Source organism: Lampris incognitus, chromosome 2, assembly GCF_029633865.1.
Source record: "Lampris incognitus isolate fLamInc1 chromosome 2, fLamInc1.hap2, whole genome shotgun sequence".
Classification (NCBI taxonomy): Eukaryota; Metazoa; Chordata; class Actinopteri; order Lampriformes; family Lampridae; genus Lampris; species Lampris incognitus.
Window position 1 is genome coordinate 121,336,668 of NC_079212.1, and position 21,603 is coordinate 121,358,270.

The following is a 21,603-nucleotide window of genomic DNA, read 5'->3' on the forward strand; positions in this document are numbered from 1 at the left end:
ACAGCATGCGAGACACAGATTGGCTTTAAGGCAATGTGGTCAGACTCACAAGTCAGTCCCTAAATGCTTTGCTCAACTAGAGACTGAGGACAATCTCCCAGCTTTTCGTTGCTAAAACTGGGTGGAAACAATTAGAGAATTTAAACAAAAAACCCTGCACTGCAGAACCAATCCAGTCTTTAGGGCGGCCCTTCATATTGGGATGGTGACATGTACAAGTCGTGTGCTTGTAAACACTGTCATACTAGCAACACGTGCATTATAGGATGGCTCAGCAGCAGCCACCGAGCAAAATCTGCTCCTCCATTACGGACAGCAAAGGGCATATAACCAGCACCATGCATTTCTGTCCCTGTGCTGACAACAAGTCACAGACAGTTGGCCAGGCTTGATAGACCAAACTTTTCCTGTAACCAGTTGGTAAACAAGCCAACATGTCTTTCTTGTCCTGGGTTAAAAGTTTTTGACAAAGTCAATGTAAATCCTTAATTTCACCAATCTTGGGCACTGAGCACACATTCAATACAATGGAATCAAATAATGTTAAGTTGCTCCGGACATCCATTTTCACTGTTTTAAAAAGCTCTCTCCATGTTACAAAGTGATTCGCTATATCTCCAATTTGTTTCACTACAGAGGAGGATGAGGGGAGAGCACTGTTTCCGGTAAGGAGTGTCCTAGATTTCCAAAGCAATAGGCTTAGGTTTGTTAGCAGCCATTCTCGCCACCGTTGTGGCAACATTCTTGCATTTAGAAGTCCCCAGACATTGGTAGACGGAGATCTCCAATTGTCTGGAATCGCAAGACTAGGTTAAAATCCGAGTGAAATATTTTTTTTTTCATATCTGGCATAACTTATTACTTAAATCATCATGCATTTTGTACTCTCTTCCTACTAAAAACAAAAACAAAAAAAAACATGCTTTTTTTTCTTTTTAAAAGAGCTCCCCATTGTTCAGCTTTTCTCAGCTGATATTTTTTCCAGTGCTCATGATGTCATCAGACACACTCATTTACAAACAGCCTATCGGATCAAATCATCAAAATATTAAACCCTGCCCACCATTACTGCCAAAACTTGCTGGATAAAGCTGTAAGAAACAACATTCGTCATTTACAAATAAAAAAAAAAAGATTTGCTTAATGTTTTATTATACCGTGTTCAACATTTTTAGACATGAAAAATTAAATCTGATTACCGATTATTGATTTCGGTACAACTTTAGTCAAGTCAAGTTTATTTGTATAACCCAAAATCACAGGCAGTCCCAAAGGGCTTTACGATCAGTACAATAAACAACAATATATGACTTGCGACACCTCCTGGACCCAAATGGGTCTCTTAAATTGTGATGGTGAGTGTTGATAATGGAGGTGTAAACAACACCCCAGAGCTTATTTCTCATCATTACGTCAACATCATATTTCCTGCTTTCTTTTCTAGAGTGCCACAAAAGTCATTAAGACTGAGCCCAGCATTAAGGTGCCAGTGGAGGAAGCGCCCTCTACGCACTCGGAGCCTGAAGAGCCGATGTCCCCGGCTCACGTCCCCTCGCCCAGCAGAGAGAAAACAGCCAGAAAGAAAGCCTCCAAACCCCCTAAGCCGCCTAAGCCCCCAAAGATGCCCAAGGCCCCCAAGCCACCAAAGGTGCCGAAGGTTAAGGAAGGAGGAAAAAAGAAAGCAAAGAAAGCGAAAGAGTCAACCCCCCCTCCTAAGCCGTCTAGCTTTGCAGCTCTGGAGTCCCATGCGAAGGACATCTTGAGTAAGATGGACCAGCCGAAGAAGGGGAAGGTGAGTGGTCTCTTTGTTTCACATGACGAGGGTCTAATGTATGGGTTTTCAGTACAAATGTTGCCTATCAATGAGAAATCAGTGTTTCAGCTTTTTTCTTTTTGGATTTTTCTTTTTCAAATTAATAAATTTTAATTTTCGGTGTTCGGGTAGCGTAGCAGTCTATTCCATTGCCTACCAACATGGGGATCGCCAGTTCGAATCCCCATGTTACCTCCGGCTTGGTTGGGTGTCCCTACCGACACAATTGGTCGTGTCTGCAGGTGGGAAGCCGGATGTGGGTATGTGTCCTGGTCACTGCACTAGCGCCTCTTCTGGTCGGTTGGGGCGCCTGTTAGGGGTGGAGGGGGATACCATGATCCTCCCACGTGCTACGTCCCCCTGGTGAAAATTCTCACTGTCAGGTGAAAAGAAGCGGCTGGCGACTCCAGATTATCGGAGGAGGCATGTGGTAGTCTGCAGCTCTCCCCGGATCAGCAGAGGGGGTGGAGCAGTGACCGGGTGGCTGGGAAAATAGGGTAATTGACCAAGTACAGTTAGGGGGGAATTAAAAATAAATAAATAATTTTAATTTTCTTAAGTGTTGTACCGCTTATATCCTTAGATTTCACTCATTGTCTTGATTCCATGTGCTTAAAATAAGTGATGACCATTTTGCATCCCTCTGAGTGCAAATTTTATTTAGGAAAAGGAAAATTATGAAAATCTACAGAAGCAAAATGGTACAAAAAGGACCCATAGAGATAAAATTTTATAATTTTTATCATGATATTGTTTCTAACTCAGGGTTTTTCCTTTTTTTCAGGCTGTAAAGAATGTCCTGAGTATGTCAGAGAAAGAAATATCAAAGCAGAACAATGTGGAGAAGTTTGAAATTAGAGAGCAGAACAAGAACAAGACAGAGCAAGACAGAAAGTGGAAGTATAAGGTAAGATTATTTTAAGCTGAGAGCATTTTGTCATGGTTTGAAAACAAATGGCAAGTTTGAGAGGCCAACGTAAATAGTATAACGGTCTTTTAAACATTAAAATAAACCAATTGGATGGTTATTTTTAAAGAAGATTCAAGTGGTTGGGAAGCATAGAAGCTATGAGGCTGAACAAAAAAAGTTCATGATCATCCAAAAGTGATCTGCACACTTCACTTCAAAGTAATAAGGAAAAATAATGATGCGTCTATGTCACACATTTTGGGCCTGCAGCTCATCAAAGCTGCTGCAGAGACTTTCACCCTACCAGGGTTTACCTAATGGAATTAAGCTATGTCATATGCACAACATTTCATCTAAGTATTTACATATGCACTTGTGTTTTGTGTGCATGTGCGTGTGCGTGCTCGTGCGCACGTGTGCGTGCTCGTGCGCGTGTGTGTGTGCGTGTGCACACTCAGATGCATGAAAAGACAAGTTTATTGTATCATGGTTGCTGAACAACATGGAAAGCTTTTTTGGAGTAAAAGTGTAATTCTCTTGAACGGAAGACATTAGTGGACTCCGGTTTCATGGAAAATTCAATGCCAAACTGCTTTGGAATGTTTGTAGTCACTCCAAGGATTTTGGTCCATGTGCTCCCTCACATCAGGCCAAGCATTTGCAGATGGAGTGGATACCCTGTTAGATATTTACCAAGGTCATTGGAGACCACATCTTCACATCTGATCATGGTTGATTTTTGTAGAGGCTAACAGCTCTTTTTGTGCAACACGAACAGCAATACTGCCTATGTTTGTGTTGATTAAAAAGAAAAGAAAAAAACCCTGAAAGTTGGTTTTACTCTGAGCAATTTTAGCTTTCTCTTTTAAAGTGGGATGAAGATTTACCTCTAATAAATGAAGAGTTGAGAATTTTAATTATTTGTTTTAAAATAATGAAACAATTCCCTTTGCAGTGATTTCAGGACAGCAATTTTGCATCTCCCTTGAAAAGATTTGATTTAATGAGGGTTACAAAATGGGAAATTCATTAAAGTGACCCATGTGTATTGTGTAACATTTAATTTTACTTCACTGGTGTTGCATTTTTTTTTATTTAAATAATGTCTTTGTATCTATATTTTACAGAATAGTAAACCAGATTCCTTGCTAAAAATGGAGGAAGAATGCAAATTTGACAGAACGCCACTGTCAGGCAATAAAGACAGGTTCAGCTTTACCATGTCTCACAAGAAAATGCTCGGGTAGGTATGGAACAGATATAAATGTTTCATAATGGAGCCTCCCAGAAGAGAGTGTTTTAACCTTCAAATGTGCTGCAATAGGATATTGTAAACCTCAGTGAACACCGGCTCCATATCCATTAGACTTATTTCAAGGACTTTCTGAGTATGCAGGCCTTTATGAGTCTTGTACCAGTCCCTTATCGCCTCTTGTTCCCCTGTCAGCTCCAAGGCACTGAAACCTCAGACCAACTCAAGTGTTTTTGGATCATTACAAAACTTAAAAGAGGGCAAAGCTAAGCCAGTGAGAGACGAGTACGAGTACGTTTCAGATGAGGGGGAACTGAAGATAGACGAATTTCCCATCAGGAGGAAAAAGAATGCCGTTAAGAGAGACCTGTCATGTGAGTACTGCTGCAGAACTCAGCAGTGCGCTGAACACTTCTTCTCAACATTTTTTTTCTTGCATGCGGTGGGATTCAAACTCCTTTCTTACTGCATTTACATTGATTTTCTCAAATCTCTTAAATCTGCACATTTGGGGGGGGGGCAGATTTTGAATGAGCTGTTGTCTATTGACTATTCTGTATTTGTCTAGTTTTGTCAAACATCCGAGAGCCCATTCAACCAGCCAAAAAGCCAAAGCTTCAGCCTTCAGTGATTAAGGTATGTGTGCACAGTCTCTGCTCCATATGATGATCTCGATAACCATTAACAAACTAGCCACCGTACTGCAAAGTACCAACGTTTAAGTCATTTGTATCAAATGCAAGTATACCTTGGACATGAAATGCTGCTCAGTCTTAAAGAAAAGATGGACTCGAGCTACTTGCCAAAAATCCTTCATGAGCCCTAATACCTTTCAGCTGAATATATTCAAAAAACGCGTCACGCGCCAATACAGATCACATGTGCCAGTGGACGCTGCAGTTCTGCCTTTAAAGCTTAGTTTTAAAAACAACATACAGAATGAATCATGATGATACGCTCCTGAATCTGGTTGTGGAACGCCACGTACTGATTAGGAAAATTTGTATCATGCGAATGATGTAAGAGGAGAAAACGGGGTTATGACAGACGCGATTATTATTTTGTATATTCATTCATCGAGAGGTTCTCGGTGGGACAGATAAAGTAGATCAGCTGGATCAGTGACTGTCATCAGTAACCTCAACCTCCCTTTTCAACCAAAAAGTCAGCCTATGAGTGTTGGATATGTGATAAGAACACACTTTAGGGGCATCCGGGTAGCATAGCGGTCTATTCCATTGCCTACCAACATGGGGATCACCTGTTCTAATCCCCGTGTTACCTCCGGCTTGGTCCGGCATCCCTACAGACACAACTGTCTGTGTCTGTGGGTGGGAAACCGGATGTGGGTATGTGTCCCGGTCACTGCACTAGTGCCTCCTCTGGTTGGTAGGGGCACCTGTTCGGGGGGGAGTGGGAACTGGGGGGGGATGGCGTAATCCTCTCACGCGCTATGTCCCCCTGGTGAAACTCCTCACTGGCAGGTGAAAAGAAGCAGCTGGCGACTCCACATGTATCGGAGGAGGCATGTGGTAGTCTGCAGCCCTCCCCGGATCGGCAGAGGGGGTGGAGCAGCAACCAGGATGGTTTGGAAAATAGGGCAATTGGCCAAGTACAATTGGGGAGAAAAATGGGGGGGGGGTCTACTTTTCTCTACGCCGGTATTTGACTGTGTGTGAGATCCTTTTGGATTGACTGACACATAGTCTGCACGCAGGAACCTACGCGCCCGCCAGGCCGTGAGTTACAGGCGCGACACCCATCTTGTCGACCATTAAAAAAAATCAATAGCAATTGTGTGTTCAAGTGGAAATCCTAAAAAATTCCAGCCCTGCAGTATTCCAAAGAAAATAAATCACAAAAAAAAATATGACACACTAACAGCTGGGTTTGGCAACGAGTCCTTTATTTCTGTCTCTCTGGTCTATTCATACGTTCTCCACCTCTTCTGAAAATAGAGCTTGGACTCCTCAGATGAAGAGTCCCTACACATAGACACAGAGGTCAAGCCAGAGGTCAAAGGACGCAATTCGAAGGTGAAGAAAAAGGGCGGCAGCGCAGCCGGAATTCTTGACCTGTTACAGGCCAGCAAGCAAGTGGGTGGGATTGACTACAGTGCCAACAGGTACAGCAGTCCTCTACCAGCACATCTCTTTCATTTCAGCAGCTTCACTGGAACTTAAACAACTTCACAAAGTGGTTCTCAAACTTGTTGGACTAAAGTCGAGCTCCGCATTTGGAGCTCCACGAAAACCACAGCATCCAAGTACCACCCATAAGCCAAAGAAACATCTCAATGACAAACGAGTACATGCACACACACACACACACACACACACACACACACACACACACACACACACACACGCACACATGCTTGACTATAATCTCTCATTGTGACAAAAGTTAAAAGGATGCATGTGAATGGATTTCTTTACTAGCAAATGCTATCTCACCTCCAACACTGTACTATGTTGATATGATTATACTGTGATTATATCAGCAAAGTAAATCACAAATTTCAAATGATCAAATATTTTAATGGTTTTAATTAGGCTTCGCCAAATTCAGAGCATACAACAAATTTCCAGAGTCATGTGGCATACCACCAAGGGGCTCTCTGCATACCACCATTGGTTTGAGGGCCACTGACCTGACACATCTGAAATACAGATACAGCAGCATACATAGACCGGATACTGCAACAAGTTGTTCCCACAGCGTCATTAAGCCATTACTTTTTTTTTTCTCCTGCAAAACTATTTCATTTGGAATATGAATTTAGATCTTACTCTCCTTAATGGAACAAGCCATTGACAAACAAATGGCTGACTCAGTGTCAGATATAATTTGCTGAAAAAGCAGAACCTAACCTGTTGTGAGTCCAAGGTTGAATACTCCCAAACTGAAAAATCGTCTTGTGAAGCAACAATTTACCCACACTCTGTCAGCAGTTTGCATGTTAAGTTTGTGTTTGTTTGATCTGCCGTCAATTTGTCAAATGCCGCCTGGCTCCAGGCTCTTCCTCTGCCTTTTGTTTGCTGTTTTGCTCAGCTTTTGATGGTCTGTTTCAACCACATTGAAAGCTACAAATGAGCAATGAAATAAAGAAAGAAAACATTGCTAAAATATGGTAATTTCTCAAAATTATTTTCCTGCTTTGAAAAGGGGAACATGAGTCAGTGATTAGGGGGGGAAAGAAATGACCACGGTTAAATCAGAACCACATCCAATAGGCACATTGCTAATGGTTTCAGCTCACTAGTTAATCGCTTAAGAGGCAGTAATCTGAATGATCAGAGTTTTGTCAGTAGTAGCTTCTCAGTGTGACAGTGGGCCAACGGAGAATATTTGAATATGACAGTTGTCCGCTTCAAACGGTTCTACACCAGGCTTAATACTGTGCAGATGTCAAATGACAATGTTAAATAATTCAAGTGTGTGGCTTTACACGGTGCTGTAGAGACCATTTTGGAGCATTTCTTTTGATCGCTCTTTATCTCATCTGTCTTTCTGAATTGTCACGGGCCACATGTTATGCTTTTCCTTCTTGACCCCTTCCAGTCAGCCACCTGCGTCGCCCAGCACACAGGAGGCCATTCAGGGCATGTTGTCCATGGCCAATCTGTCCTCTTCAGACAGCCTGCAGCAGCCCTGGAGCAACAGCCAGTCCAAGAACAACAGCCAGTCAAAGAACAACTCGCACAGCACGCAGGCCACCAAGAAAGCCAGCGGATCCAGCGGCGGAGGTGGTAACAACAGCAAGCGGCCCACTAAACGTCTCCCGAAGAAACCCAGGAAAAGCAGTAGTATTGACAGCATGGACTTTGATGATGACCAGGATCATATGGACGCATGCTTCAAGGACTCCGATTATGGTATACGGAAAAACTGTTCATGGCTTTGTTTTTCTTCTGTGGATTTTGGAAATATGGCAGATAGATCAGATATCTGAACTAACTGAGGTCAGGCCAGTGCTAAGGAAGGTTCTTTATTTTCTTTTTTCTTCTTTTCATCTAAAATAAAAATAATTACTGTATCGACTATGTAAAGTCCATCTTCACCACCGCCAACAGGTGCCTATCAAAACAGATTTACCTCTGGAGTATCAACATGTCGCTCCTTTATTTTCAGTTTGACCAGGAAGTTTTCATTAGAATTAGAGTAGTTGATAGGGTTTGTGTTTACTTTTCGTAAGTCCTTTCCAAATCCGCTCTTTGTCGTTGCTCTAGCTAGATTTCCTTGCAACTTTCATTCTGTGATCCCCATCCAAAAACAACAGTTTTGACCCTCACAGCTTGTTAATAACCCATTAACAAGAGTGCAGAATTGTTATTTTACATGCTTTTCAAGCTGGGTATTCAATTAGTCATTAGTAACATCAACGTTCATGCCAGGGCAAGCCTTTTCTCAAACAATGGCACTCTCCTCTTCCTTAAACAAGGCATTTTTTTTATTGTGAGCATCCAATTATTGGAATTAAAATACCATCAATTCAATGGGTGTTTTCAACAAATCTTGGTGCGAGCAGGCAATAAAGGGGCAATAAACAGATGTCGCGCAGCTGTCTCACAATTTGTTGCAGGGAAATTAAAATCAAGTGCATGGCACGCATCAATGGTGTACATTACTTAACACATCCAACATTATTTTTTGTATTTATGTAGTTTTTCTTTTTTGCCTCACCCATCCACTAGGATAAAATTATTGAATGTTTGTTGGTTGGTTGGTTGGTTGATTCATAACTTGGACGTCCTTGCTGAATAAATGATCTGTTGATTTCAGTTTACCCTTCGCTGGAGTCTGAAGAGGATAACCCTGTTTTCAAATCCAGATCAAAAAAAAGAAAAAGCTCTGATGACACTCCATACAGCCCAACAGGTAAAAAAAAATTCCCATGACAAATGAATATGTGTATTTCTTTGATTAGTTGAATGATTTGGCATTTTCTCTTTTTTTTTTCTTTCTCTTTTTTTGCTCATCTGTGGTCATAGCACGCGTAGGCCCCTCGGTTCCTAGACAAGAGAGGCCAGCTCGCGATGGAGCCCGAGTGGCTTCCATAGAGACAGGACTTGCGGCTGCTGCTGCCAAGCTTTCCCATCAGGTACCATGACTGACCAAGCTAATGTTATCCAATGGTATAAATTAAAAAAATACACATGCACCATCCAATTTACAAGTGTAACCCCTCTTTTTATGTACTGGAAAGGAGGAGCAGCAAAAAACAAAGAAGAAGAAGAAGAGCGCCAAAAAGAAGGTAATTGCAATTGAGCAGCCCCGGAAAATCTCTCAGGAAAGCAGCTCACCGGAGCACAATCTGGATGCCCAAGACGGCAGTCTGACCGACCAGGAGTACAACACTGGAACAGGCAAGTCGCCGGTGGGGCCACAGCCCATGGCGCCCGGAGTTTTCCTTACCCAGAGACGACCGTCTACATCATCTCCCAACAACACCACCAATGCCACCAACGCCACCAACAGCACCACATCTAAAGGGGATCGCGGTGGTTCAGCAGAGGCCAAAGGTGAGCTGGAGGGTGGATCTTTTTACGCAGTGGCATTAAATGTTATCATCTGTGAATGGTTTGTTAAGCTTAGTTCTAATACTAACATGGCTGAAAACGGTAGATGTGCGCAACAGGAGTCCTCGTGATAAACAATTCCCACTGTTGCATTTCCAGGCTCATTCTTAAAGTTGTGGTTCCCCGAGAAACTTTCAGATAACCATTTATGGCAGATTTTCAGCTTGATCTTTTAAATGTCTATGAAACAACCGAACTGATTTTTTTTTTTTTTTGGTTATGATCCTAATGTGTGCATCCATCTTGCTGATTCAATTCAGCGGCGGTAATTAATAATATATGCTGCTGTAATATTTCAGTATAATTGCAAATGAACAAGCTCAAATCTAATTTGCCAAAGGTCAATGTTAATTTATTTATACAACTGCTATACGACAACAAAAATTATTGATTGTGGACATTTTCAATCACTTGCAGTAAAATCGATATTAATTTAACACCAATAGCGATTTAGATATGATGCAAGACAATTTTTCCTAATCTGTCTTTAATTTGGAATTGCAGATTATAACAAGCTTTACAGAAGTTCCCATTTCTTTCCCTGTCCTTTTCTTACAGCGAAGCGGCTAAAGAAAGGAATGGCAACTGCCAAACAGAGACTCGGAAAGATTTTAAAGATCCATCGAAATGGGAAGCTCCTCCTGTAGCATGCAACAGATTGTTGTAGGACTGGGATTTTCATGAACTGGGTCCTTACCCCTCTTTACTGATTAAAGCCAACAGCTGGAAGAAAAAAAAACACTGAAACGAAATGAGAGAGGAAACAGATCATGCATTTTTTTTTCAATTTCTAAGAAGAACATCGCTCAGATAGGTTTTTGCCTCTAATTATACTTTATAACTTTCAGATATTAAAGTGTACAGAACCTACTATAAATATTTTTCAAGAGAACATATCTCATTTTACTACAGCTGTCAGTTTATCAGGGTTGCTAAAACATTAAGTAGAAGTACATTGCAGTCATTCCAAGATTTCTGAAAGTATCCTTTGCATGTATTCAGTTGCATGTTTGGGGATTTTACAGGCAATTTCTGCTATATGGATGCAGCTTATCATTGCCACACTGATGATCAGTGATGTAGTGTAAACATGGAAAGTTACCTGGATATTGCAAGGACCTCTTCCCTCTGAGCCAATCGTCTGCGTACCGCATAGGTCATGGCTTTGATTCATATCAACTAAGCCCTTGTATTTTTTTTTGTTTTGTTACACTTTTGTTTGCAAAGCACTATCAGTGATGTTATTTATTTATGTGTCAGGTCATAGATAGGAACACAAGGCCCTTAAAAGGCACTTATAAAAGCTCAACTTTAAAGCACAATGTGATTTCACAAACAACGCGAAACATTAAAAAAAACACTGTGTTGAACTGCTGAACAGCAGCCGTCATCTAATCCCGCAGATTACATATAAACGAATATATCATCAGTAAACAGGGCAAGCGCATTTTACATCATTTTTACCCCAATGTTGTTTAACCCAAATGCCTACCAAGTTGAATTCTGCAAAAACACTTGCAGATGGTGTCGTTCGGTCTGCACTAAGTCCCAGTGTCCTGAAGGTAATCGTTGACCATTTACTAGGTTTTCCTCTGGGTGGCTTGAAGATTCACATGACTCCTGAACATGTAAAACTAAACGGGACCCGCAAGTTAATGATAAGCCTCATCCATGTCAGGTCTGTGGTTACATGGGGATACTTTCTCTCTTCTTTTGATTTCACAGGCAGCACCAAAACCCTTGACTGATCTCTGCATTTTTATGGCTTCACACAGTATGTAGAATGTAGCTTGTACATAGCCTTTTAAATTACTACTTTTTGTATCCTTTTCCCTTAAGACTTAATTCTACATTTTTACCAGTTTTGCTAATTATGAATATATATATATAAATATATAAATATATGAATATATAGTCCTAACTCTTGAATTTTCAAACCTTTGTTTTTATTTCCTCGTCATTTTTTTTAAGATCACAGAGTTTCATTTTTATCCTTTTTTTTTGAATCTAAGGTGTTGCCTGGAAAACAACTGAAGAACTATTACATTTATTGTCATATGGCCTTACATACACAAAGCTAATTGTATTGTGATTCTGTCTGAACAAGAGACAAAGCTTTGAGGAAAACTACAGAAAAGGAAGAAAAAAAAAAAAAAACAACCCACTCATAACAAAGTTTCTATGACCAGCCTCTTGTTCAAGTTCTAGTATCCTGAAGGGTTTCAGAATTATTTTACTAGCACCTTGTGAAGTGTTTCAGTGTCAGTGATGTAATTTATTAATGTTTGTAGCTTTTTATACTTGTACAATTCTTAAGAGTTTTGTTTTTCAATATTTCATCTACTTGTGAAATGACCCCTTGCAAACTTTTTTTTCTGGCGTGTGTGTGCGCGCGTATGTGCGTGTGTGTGTGTGTGTGTGTGTGTGTGTGTGTGTGTGTTGGGGGAACATCACTAAGTTTATACACACTAGGAGTCTGTTTGTATTAGTAAACATTTTTATATTCATCTTGTCCTCACATTGTCAATGTTACCATGGTAACATGGTCAACATTCAAAATGTTACATGTCATTATTACTATAATTCTTATAGTTACTATTATTACTAATCAGGTATGTCAGCGCCTCCATCATGCCCTTTTATTTTGGTCAGAACATAATGTATATGTGCATTTTAAATGCGGTTTCACATGCTATACCCAATAGCAGTGTTTTACTCACAAATGTAAAGTCACGCGTCCACTTCTTGAGAAATGAGATGCGCTCCGATGAAATTTTGTCAGTGGGACATTTTCAGGTTTTTATTTGTACAATATGTGTGTTGCTTTGTTGTGGTTTATTTTTGTATGTCCAACCTATTAAATGCATCCACTGCGCCAGGACAGTGAATGATACTTGTCGTAGCTGTCTTCCCTCACTGTTAATTACAGTACTTAGTAGGTATTTGCAATCCTTTTTGACCTGAATCTATATTTTTCTGTATCTAGACAATTCTGTTTGAGGTGATGACTCGCTTTTTTAAAACATCGAGAAATGGCAAATTCAAAGAAGCAAGCATATTGTTGTTGAATGATGATATGATTGTCGGCCTTGTTTACTTTTGCAATACAGTTAATGTGGAAAACCTATTTTGTAATGTGTTCCTCCGCCGTTGCAGTGTGACAGCGTCTGTGGTGCACGCACAGTGTAGTAATCACCAAAAAAAACATTTCCCTCATTCATATTCTCGTGGCTCGGAGAGCGCTCACCTCAAATCCAATACCAGAGTTGCACCACATTGTCCGCAGAGATTTTGAGAACTCGTAATATCTGGTCATTCAAACGGTTTAAGGCTCAGGTTCAGCAAATTTTGACTGTGTTTGGGCTCTCGCCCAAGAGCTGGAGGACACGGGGAAGGGAGCGAAACAATGTAGTGTGTTCAGCCAATGCATAAATTAAATCAAGCCCAAGGTTAACACCATTAAAACAGCATTAACATAATACCACACACAAGTAGCTTACTCATACCTTTCCTTTCCCTGTCCCACAATAATCTGAAGGTGCTGCGTAAGGTCTGTTTACACCGGGGAAACAGTTTGACGTGTGCTCAAAGGAGATTTTGCCACTTGAGTTACTGTATTTGGTTTTATACTTAAATGCTCAGGGCGCTTTTCATCCTCCCAGTCAGCTCAGACGAAGGATAAAAATATTGAGCAGCAGCAAGTCTATACCACTAGATGGAGTAAAAAAAAAGAAAGAAGAAGAATCCATGTTGGCATGTTTTATCTTATAACCATCTCATTGCATTTTTGAAAACATTTCAGCCACATCCTGTGACAGTAGAGATGCACATACGTTGTAAGGCGCTACTATTGGTTGCTATAGTATGATGTGCACATTAACCTTTTTTGCTTAAGTTCTTAAGACCCATAACCTGGAGAGGTTAAGAAACTTAATAGGTATTTTAAACACAACCATATAGCACGTTTTGAATGGAAGCATTTTTTGTGTGTGTGTGTGTTCACCATATTCATAATTATCATGCAATGTCACCGAGAAGTAAACATGATGGATAACCACCATGCATAAAAAACATTTTCCTTCTTATTTAAGATCGGTTACTATGCAATTGAGGATACTGTAGTGTAGTGTAGTGGGTGTTTGTTAGTTAAGCGCTTTAGCAGTCAACTGAATGTAACAACAGCCCTGTTTGGTCAGCTAACGACATTATTAATAGATGGGATACCTTTATGTGTCAAGTTTGTACCACAACATCTTGACCCTTAAGCATTTGCAGACACAACTGATTTTAAGAAGGCGTCACAACCCTGATCTCTAATTCCTTACTTCCTAATTGAAGTCTGTCTGAGGGATACTTGTGGATCTAAAGTTGCGTAGATGTGAAAAGATGTGACCTTTTGCCACCCTGGTTAGCGTCCAACGAGTTGTTATTGTTATCTAATTGTTAACACGAGACATCAAGTGTTCTGAAACCCGTAAAGGAAACAACCACATCGGTTGACATGTCACACCATTTTTTTCCGGTCACATGAAATCGATGCCACGGTGGCAAAGTTTTTATGTTTTTTTTTTACTTGTGAGATTAAAAACATGTAAGGGAGACAACTAGGCAAACTGAATAACATGGAAAAAGAGGTTTACTTATACCGCATATTTACCCTCAGTATTTTAGGGTTAGATTGTAGTAAGGGTAATAATTAATAGTAAGACTAGTAATAGTAAAAAAAAAATTAATATGTTAACGCTTGTTTTTTTTCCCCCAATCATCTATTGATGGATATGATTTCAAATTATTTGACAATTATGGAACACACAAAGCTAAATCTGTCTTGGCCTGTGTGTTATGTTATACAAAACTTTATTAAAAAAAATGAAAAAGACATTATTTTTATATGTACAATGTGCCTTGGCTGCCACTGCACTGTTTTACTTAGTGTCAGCTAAACCTGTACACCATCAATGCCTCACTGTATAAAATAAAATAACTCGTAAAATGCCAAAAAAAAAAAAAGGAAACTCACTACACTGTGTTTTCAGAATTCAGGCCTTTGTAGATGATTGCTCTGCCCATATCTATATAGTTATATCTATATATCTATATATAGATATATAATATATAGCTATATCTATATATATGTATCGATATCTATCGATATTTATCGATATAAATATGTACATATATACATATAGATAGATAGATAGATAGATAGATAGATAGATAGATAGATAGATAGATAGATAGATAGATTTTTTTAAGTTTCTCATTTCTTCGTCAGTCACATGGTGTTGTTGGTCCCCTCAAAGGGGCAAGTGGGATCACAATTAAAACGTCAATGTATTAAAAACAATGCCTGCAGAGTGTTACACTCTAACTGCCTTCATGGTCATGGTGCACTCATTTAGTGATCACAGATGTGAATTGCCGGCCCTCTGTGGCTTTGAAAACCCTCCGGTCCTATATGGGAGTCTCAAGTGGTCAACTGAAACGTGCCATATGAAAGATGTCTTAATTATAGAGGAATGTCAGGTTGAGCTTTGCCTTTGTGTGGCCATGCAGTGATGCAAACATTACTATTGCTGGAGGTTTTTTTTTTTCCTCCCCCCCCCATGCTCTGGTGTGTGCCGCCTTTTTCTTTTTTTTCTTTTACATTCCATCTTTCAGAGTTCATGGCTGTCATTAGTAATAATGCTTCGTGATTCACAGAGTCCTAGTTTCCCTGTTTTTGTTTTTTTTTGTTTTTTTTGTGTTGGTGATGAAAACTCAACAGACTCGGAGCTCGAGTTGCTCTGGAGCTGCCCGCCTTCCTTTCGTGTGGATTAACTGATCTGTCAGCCAACGGCAGCTCATCTCCTGTTTTCCTGCACCAAGTGCTGGAAGAGCACGTCTTATTTTTAGACTTGCCTCCGCACAAATACGGGAGCATTTTCTATGGTGGCGTGTTTGACTAAATTTTACTAATCCACTGTACCCCCCCCCCCCCACACACACACACACACACGCTACTGCCACCGTCCCACAAACTGTTCTTACTGTAAAGATCCAAACACGTATTCGAAGGGTAATACAAACACGGTGTGGCTGTCTGAACAGTTTTACCATTTAAGTGTCAAAAATCAGTTCAGGTTTCAGTTTCAAGGTAAATGGGCGATAAAACTAGAAACAATACCTCTCCCCACGGCACTGTATTGACAAGCGATAACTTGGCGTGTGTAGCCAAAACACCTCTTTGGCTTTACACAGATGCACTGTTTTATGGGGACATGTTTCCTTAACCTTTGGCAGGCCTTAAAAGTTAAACTCGAGGAAAACACTTCATACCTCATTTTTGCCGCCCGTCAAGGAAATGACTGTCACGACTGAGGAGACGACCCAGCTTCTGTTTTATCCATACGAGTGTGATCAAGGCCTCGGCGGATTAGCCATGCTACTCACTCGCTGCTCACTGTAGCTTCGATAGCAGCACAGTCACGGAAAGGGCAGACCGATGAAGAAGAAGAAGAAGAAGAAGAAGAAGAAGAAGAAAAAAGCAGCAACACAGATCCTCTAAAAAACACAATAGGATGTGATTTCTTCTTTCGTTTTCTTTGCATACATGTGATAAACAAATGTTTTACGAATTAAAACAGATTCTGTTCTCGGAGAATTTTGTTTCTCGTCAACGGCTTCGCAGTCACGACACATTAACGTCTTTCAGCGGAACTTGGATGTTTTTTTTTGTTTTTGTGTTTTTTTTGCACACTTTTCTGTTTTAGTGTTTTTACTGGTTGATCAATTTGAACTTTTTTTGGTGATCGACGCCATTCTTTACAACCCAACTTTCTTGGGAGTATTTTCTGCGTGGACTCCCAAATCAAAGTGATGCAGCTGTTGAAGTTCGTTTGAGATCTGATCACAGGTTGCATCCGTGGACGCCCTCATTACCCGATGAGAAAGAAAATGAGTCGAATCAAGTGTTCATACTATTATTGAAGTAGGGCCTCCTGACATAAACACCTGTGATCTGTACTTCATGACAGGTCTCTATAAACACAGAGGCCAAACAACACATGTAACGCACAAAAGCAAACATCTGTTTGAATACTTGGCCGGTTATTTTTAGCACGGACTGTTTATGAGAAAGCGCACAAGAGTACAGTAGATTAAACAGTTTGTTTCCCCACTAAATTAGTAATAAATATCTTAAATTTATCTTCTTCTTCTTCTTCGTCTTCTTCTTCTTCCTGTCTCTTTTTTATCAGTTATTATTTTTATCATTATATTTATTTTTATTGATAGTATTGGCAGTAATAATAGTAGTGGTAGTAGTCAAACGATGGTAGCAGCATTATTATTGTTGCTGTATTGACTGAGAATTATTTTGATAAACTTATACTACATAGTTAAGTGCCAAAAGAAGAAGAAGATACTACAAGAGTGAAATCCATTTCATTAGGGATAGTTTAGGAATAATGTACATTCAACTGGCTATGGGAGTCTCCCAAGTACAATTGCTGTGTTTACATGCAGTAATAAGGGGGGAGATTTGCTTTTGAAAGCCCTCTCCAAGGTCATGGTTTTGTTGTTGTGCATAAGCCTAATGTTTACTGGAGTAGTTCAAGGAAATCCAACGCCATATTAAGCATCAAAAAAGTGCCTTAAATGGCTGAAACAAACACTAGTTTTTACCAGAAATGAGGCAAATGCAATCCTAATCCTTTTATGGGGCTTCTGTGACAGGCCTTGCCATCACAGTCTGCTGTAAGACAACACGAGTCCACTTGAGACAAGGTGCCGAGGTCCCTCAGGCAGCAAATAAACAAACAACTCCAATTGTGTGCTTTATTTCTTGGACTTAATTCAATAAACAATTGCCTACACAATGTATTTACCAGTGGCACACGTCTCTCGCTACAACCCCGATGTGGTCATCTGTTGTTAATTATTCATCATTACGGATGCGAATTCCAGTGCCATGTTGCATTGATGAGGCGGCAGTACTCCTCTGCGAAACAAGTGGATTTATTTTTGAAGGGTGCGCTCTCTGCTTTTTCTCCATGGCCAGATTGCTCAAAGAGATTGGCTTTCTCCAGGCTGTGTAACAGATACCATCTAAATCATTAGGGCTCATTCATTGCCATGTGCCACTCCTGGGCTCAGGTTCCTGTGACCCTGAGGTCAAGCGGCTGAGAGCTCCCTGACCTCCAGCACTTCCTTTGAATATTAACAGGGTAGTTATGTAGTCAAAAGCCCTGATATAGAACATTGATTCATTTAGATAATAGCCAATCAGGCAGAGCGGCGAGGAGTGCAGCGATCTCCTCAGGATAGCTGGGCCTTTATGTGGCTTACTGAGGGCATAATGACAGCAAACAGAGGAAGCGTAGGCCTCTCTGGCTGAAATTATGTGGTCACATGCCTGCTGGCTGTAATGCTTTCCTTTAACCCAGCTAAGTTGGGCTCTTTATGTAGGGACAAATCCAGCCAGTCTCTATTATGAAGATGAATGTTTAAAGACATTCTGGTTCAGTATGAAACAAAAGCAGAATGGCACTGTGAGAGCTGAAAGGGCAACGCACTAACAGAGACATTTAACTCTGTTGCAATGCCTTGCAACATCTGCACACACAGGATCCATTCACACATCATTTGTGTTGAAATATTCAAATGATTTTTTCGAAAACCCTTGCATGTCCCAGTTTACATGAAACGGAATTGATTACTTTATGGAGTTTTGTGAGCATGTGTTTTTTCGGTGTGTTTGCATGTGTGTGAATGTTTACATGTGCGTGTGTGTATGTATGGGTTTGTGCAAGCTTGTGTGCTAGCATCTGTGCTTGCGTTTGTGTGTGTGTGCGTGTGTGTGTGCGTATACGCGTGTGTAAGTCCAAGTTAGCGTTCTAGCGGCATTCGGTTTTCATAAGCCAGACAACCGTCTTGGTTTGCACTCTGATCAGGCCATTTATAAAGCCAACAGGAACATATGGGGGAAAAAAGTACTTTAATGACAGCTAAATAGCTGGGTGGTGTCCATTCTGAAGAGGTTTGCACCAATCTTTTCCCAAACAAAGTTACTTAATGTGAAATGAATGCAGTACAAGGGGAAGGAGATTTCAGTTCACACGAAGTAGTTTAGCCATTGGTAAAATCGTTTGATATTGCTAAATGTAGCTATTATGTGACATAGATAAATGTATGATCTATCTTTACCCATCTTGGCCGCAGCTCCTTTTAATGTTTGCCACAGGATCAGTTACCCCATTTCACCGCTGAACAGGCAGTGTTCATCCCAACCCCACTATCAGGCCTTTAATCAGGAAAACATAGCCGGTTGTTTGTGAAACTGAAATGGAGCGTGACGGCCACTGGAGGCTGAGAGAGGCCATATTTATCACCCCGTGTGTTTAATTGTCCGTATGCAAGCTTGTAGATCTGAGGGATGAGACCACAATTATCATCCATTGTGGCCAAACACTTGATGATAAGTGGTGGAGAACAATTGTTGTCCCCTCAAGTGAAAAAGAAACTGTTCTCTTTTTGGGGGACGGGTCCTGTTTTATGAGACACACCTGTCTGCAAGGCTGCACCTCTGTGCTTTTCTAGGTTAAGCATTGTGGTTGCAATCCCACCAGTGATGGAAAGTAATGAAGTACAAGTACGTTGGTGCTGTATATTTTTCAAGTATCTGTGCTTCCTTAGGCATATTACATTTCAGAGACCTATACTATACTACGTTTCAAAGCACCTAGCTATATCTTGGTGCACGCTCAATAATCCGGGTAAGAAAATCAATGAAGGTCAATAAATGTTGTATCCAGATGGACTGATTCAACCTTCTTTGCACCTATCTATACTTTTTATTTCACTGTATTGTCTTCAATTTAATCATTGTTGGTAAGTTTTTTTAAATATATTTTCTTTTGCCCAATATTCATTGTTGAAATCCACGTAGAGAAAAAATGTCTCATCCTGAATGGTAGAATCATTAACGTCTACAAGTGGAAATTTGGTTTGTGTTATCAGATCTGGTTCTCATCAGCGACCGGGTTTATCAAACATCTAAAAGGATGACTGATTTAGGACTGCTCATCAGTGATTCATTGGGTCCATGATATTGCAGATTACCACCTAGATTACCACCACCTATACTATTTTTGTTATAAATAAAGTGTAATCAGGATATGCATGGAGCACTCATCTGGAGAGGGTATGCATCAGCACTCATCTGCGGAAAAAAGTACAGTAGCCATACTTTGTGCCAGGGCACTGAAAATGACAAGAACTTTTACTTCCAATACTTTACATACATTTAAGAACAACTGCTCATACTTTACTTGAGTAAAAACGGCAATATGGTATTTTTATTTTTGATAAAGTAAAAGTACTTTATTAGTGCTTCAACTCTATGTCCACAACCTGCAAAGTTTACAACAATGTTTTAAATTTGGCAACATCAGCTGGCTCTCAGAGTCCTTTTTGACAGTGGGATATGACGGAAATATGCCTGGCACTTCCCTAACCATCGAGAGCGTAGGAGATGCCATCCTCAGCTTGAATGCATGTCAGCTATAGCCACATTCTCCTCTGCCTCAGCGTGTAAATAAACACTCTAAAATCAGTGGATAATCATTGTGGCCACTTTTGTCTCATTGCAGAATATGGATGACATATGGAATCTGCATTCAGGCGGATCCCCCACTATAAATAGTCGGCAGCAATCAAAGAAAATAAATGAACTGTCAGAGCGCAAGTATTTACAAGCAGAGCAAAAAAAAAAGTTCAATAATTATAAGTGAATTTGGTGCATTGCTGAGTAAGTGGTAGCAGATAAGGTCCCCGATAGAGAAGCAGTGTCGTGCGACAGGTTGATATAGAGACTCCCAGCCGACACTGGTGGGAGTCTCTGTAAAAAAAACTCCAACCCCTCGAACAAGAAGAAGAACAAGAAATAAACCACCCCTCATCCCGCACTGACCACATCTCAATGGAGAGGAACGCTGAAGAAACCCGCATGACCATGACACCACAGTGAGCTGCACATCAAGGCCTGTTTGGCCGTGCTGGTACTTCTTGCTAAAGCTCATTCAAAGTGACAATTTGTTTAGCTGATGATTATCTTTTTGCTCTTGGATGATTATTTCTTTCTTTGAGGAAAAAAAATGCTCCATTTGTTTGCAATTGCCCCGTTGAATGCTGTAAAGTTGTTTACGGAAACCAGTGAATTACTATCCAACCGATATTAAAAAGAAAAAAAAATTAAATAAAATGAGTAATGGAAAATTGACGAGTGTGACTTCATCGCATGCTCATTTAAAATGTTTGTAGAAAATTTAGCCGGTTAGTGGTTGCAGATATTCACCATATTTCTATTTTTGAAACCATACACGTCAGCCATGTGACATGATTTACATCTGTCAAGTGATGATTTACATCTTGATGGCCTGATTTATGTGGCTCGGTGTGGATTTGCATGGCCTTCCTCCATGATTACAGAGTGAATTCTGCTGTTATAACAATGCATGCTGTATTCAGTGCTTTGAGAGCAAATCTTTGTAACCAGAGGGTAATTATAGGTGTTTTCCCATTTGGAATCTGTCATTTGGTAAGTCTGTGGCATATATTCAAAACTACCCTATTTTTTTGGGGGGGGGGGGGTCTTCAGCTGGAAGGTAAGTTAACGCTGGTAGAAATTGGGCTGCGTGAAACAAAGAACACGCCCCTACCTGCATAAAACGAGACTGTTCACCTTAAGGGCCATGTGGTGACCCCTGCCCCCTCCCCACCCCGCCGTATTTTTTTTTTGCTTCCTAATGGGACAGTAAGCAAATGACAGATAAGGAATGATTTGCTAAAAGCAATACCTCCAAAATAAACAAACCATTAGGCTGTGCTGCAGGAGAGCTAGCACCGCGAGCCGGGTTAGCGGTTCTAATTCAGTGGACTCCAGACAAATTTCCCCTGGCTGGCACACTTACAGCTGTAATAATACAGAGAGGGCTGTTGAGTGGCTGGGCCACAGACCGGCCTGCACAGTGTCCAGACATGGCCCGAGTCAAGCTCTGCATATCCC

The 21,603-nt window shown here is 40.5% G+C and overlaps 1 protein-coding gene across 1 annotated transcript in view; it reads left to right on the forward strand.

Moving 5' to 3' along the window:
* Positions 1-10,394, forward strand: part of phf2 (PHD finger protein 2) — a 38,446-nt gene extending 28,052 nt beyond the window's left edge. The window contains exons 12-22 of the mRNA XM_056273541.1: positions 1,445-1,792; positions 2,598-2,720; positions 3,851-3,966; positions 4,171-4,349; positions 4,544-4,611; positions 5,934-6,100; positions 7,540-7,853; positions 8,761-8,856; positions 8,970-9,079; positions 9,185-9,500; positions 10,116-10,394. Coding sequence (XP_056129516.1) covers positions 1,445-1,792; positions 2,598-2,720; positions 3,851-3,966; positions 4,171-4,349; positions 4,544-4,611; positions 5,934-6,100; positions 7,540-7,853; positions 8,761-8,856; positions 8,970-9,079; positions 9,185-9,500; positions 10,116-10,204 — 1,926 coding nt within the window. The 3' untranslated portion in view covers positions 10,205-10,394. The remainder of the gene's footprint in view (positions 1-1,444; positions 1,793-2,597; positions 2,721-3,850; positions 3,967-4,170; positions 4,350-4,543; positions 4,612-5,933; positions 6,101-7,539; positions 7,854-8,760; positions 8,857-8,969; positions 9,080-9,184; positions 9,501-10,115) is intronic.
* Positions 10,395-21,603: the final 11,209 nt, after the last annotated feature.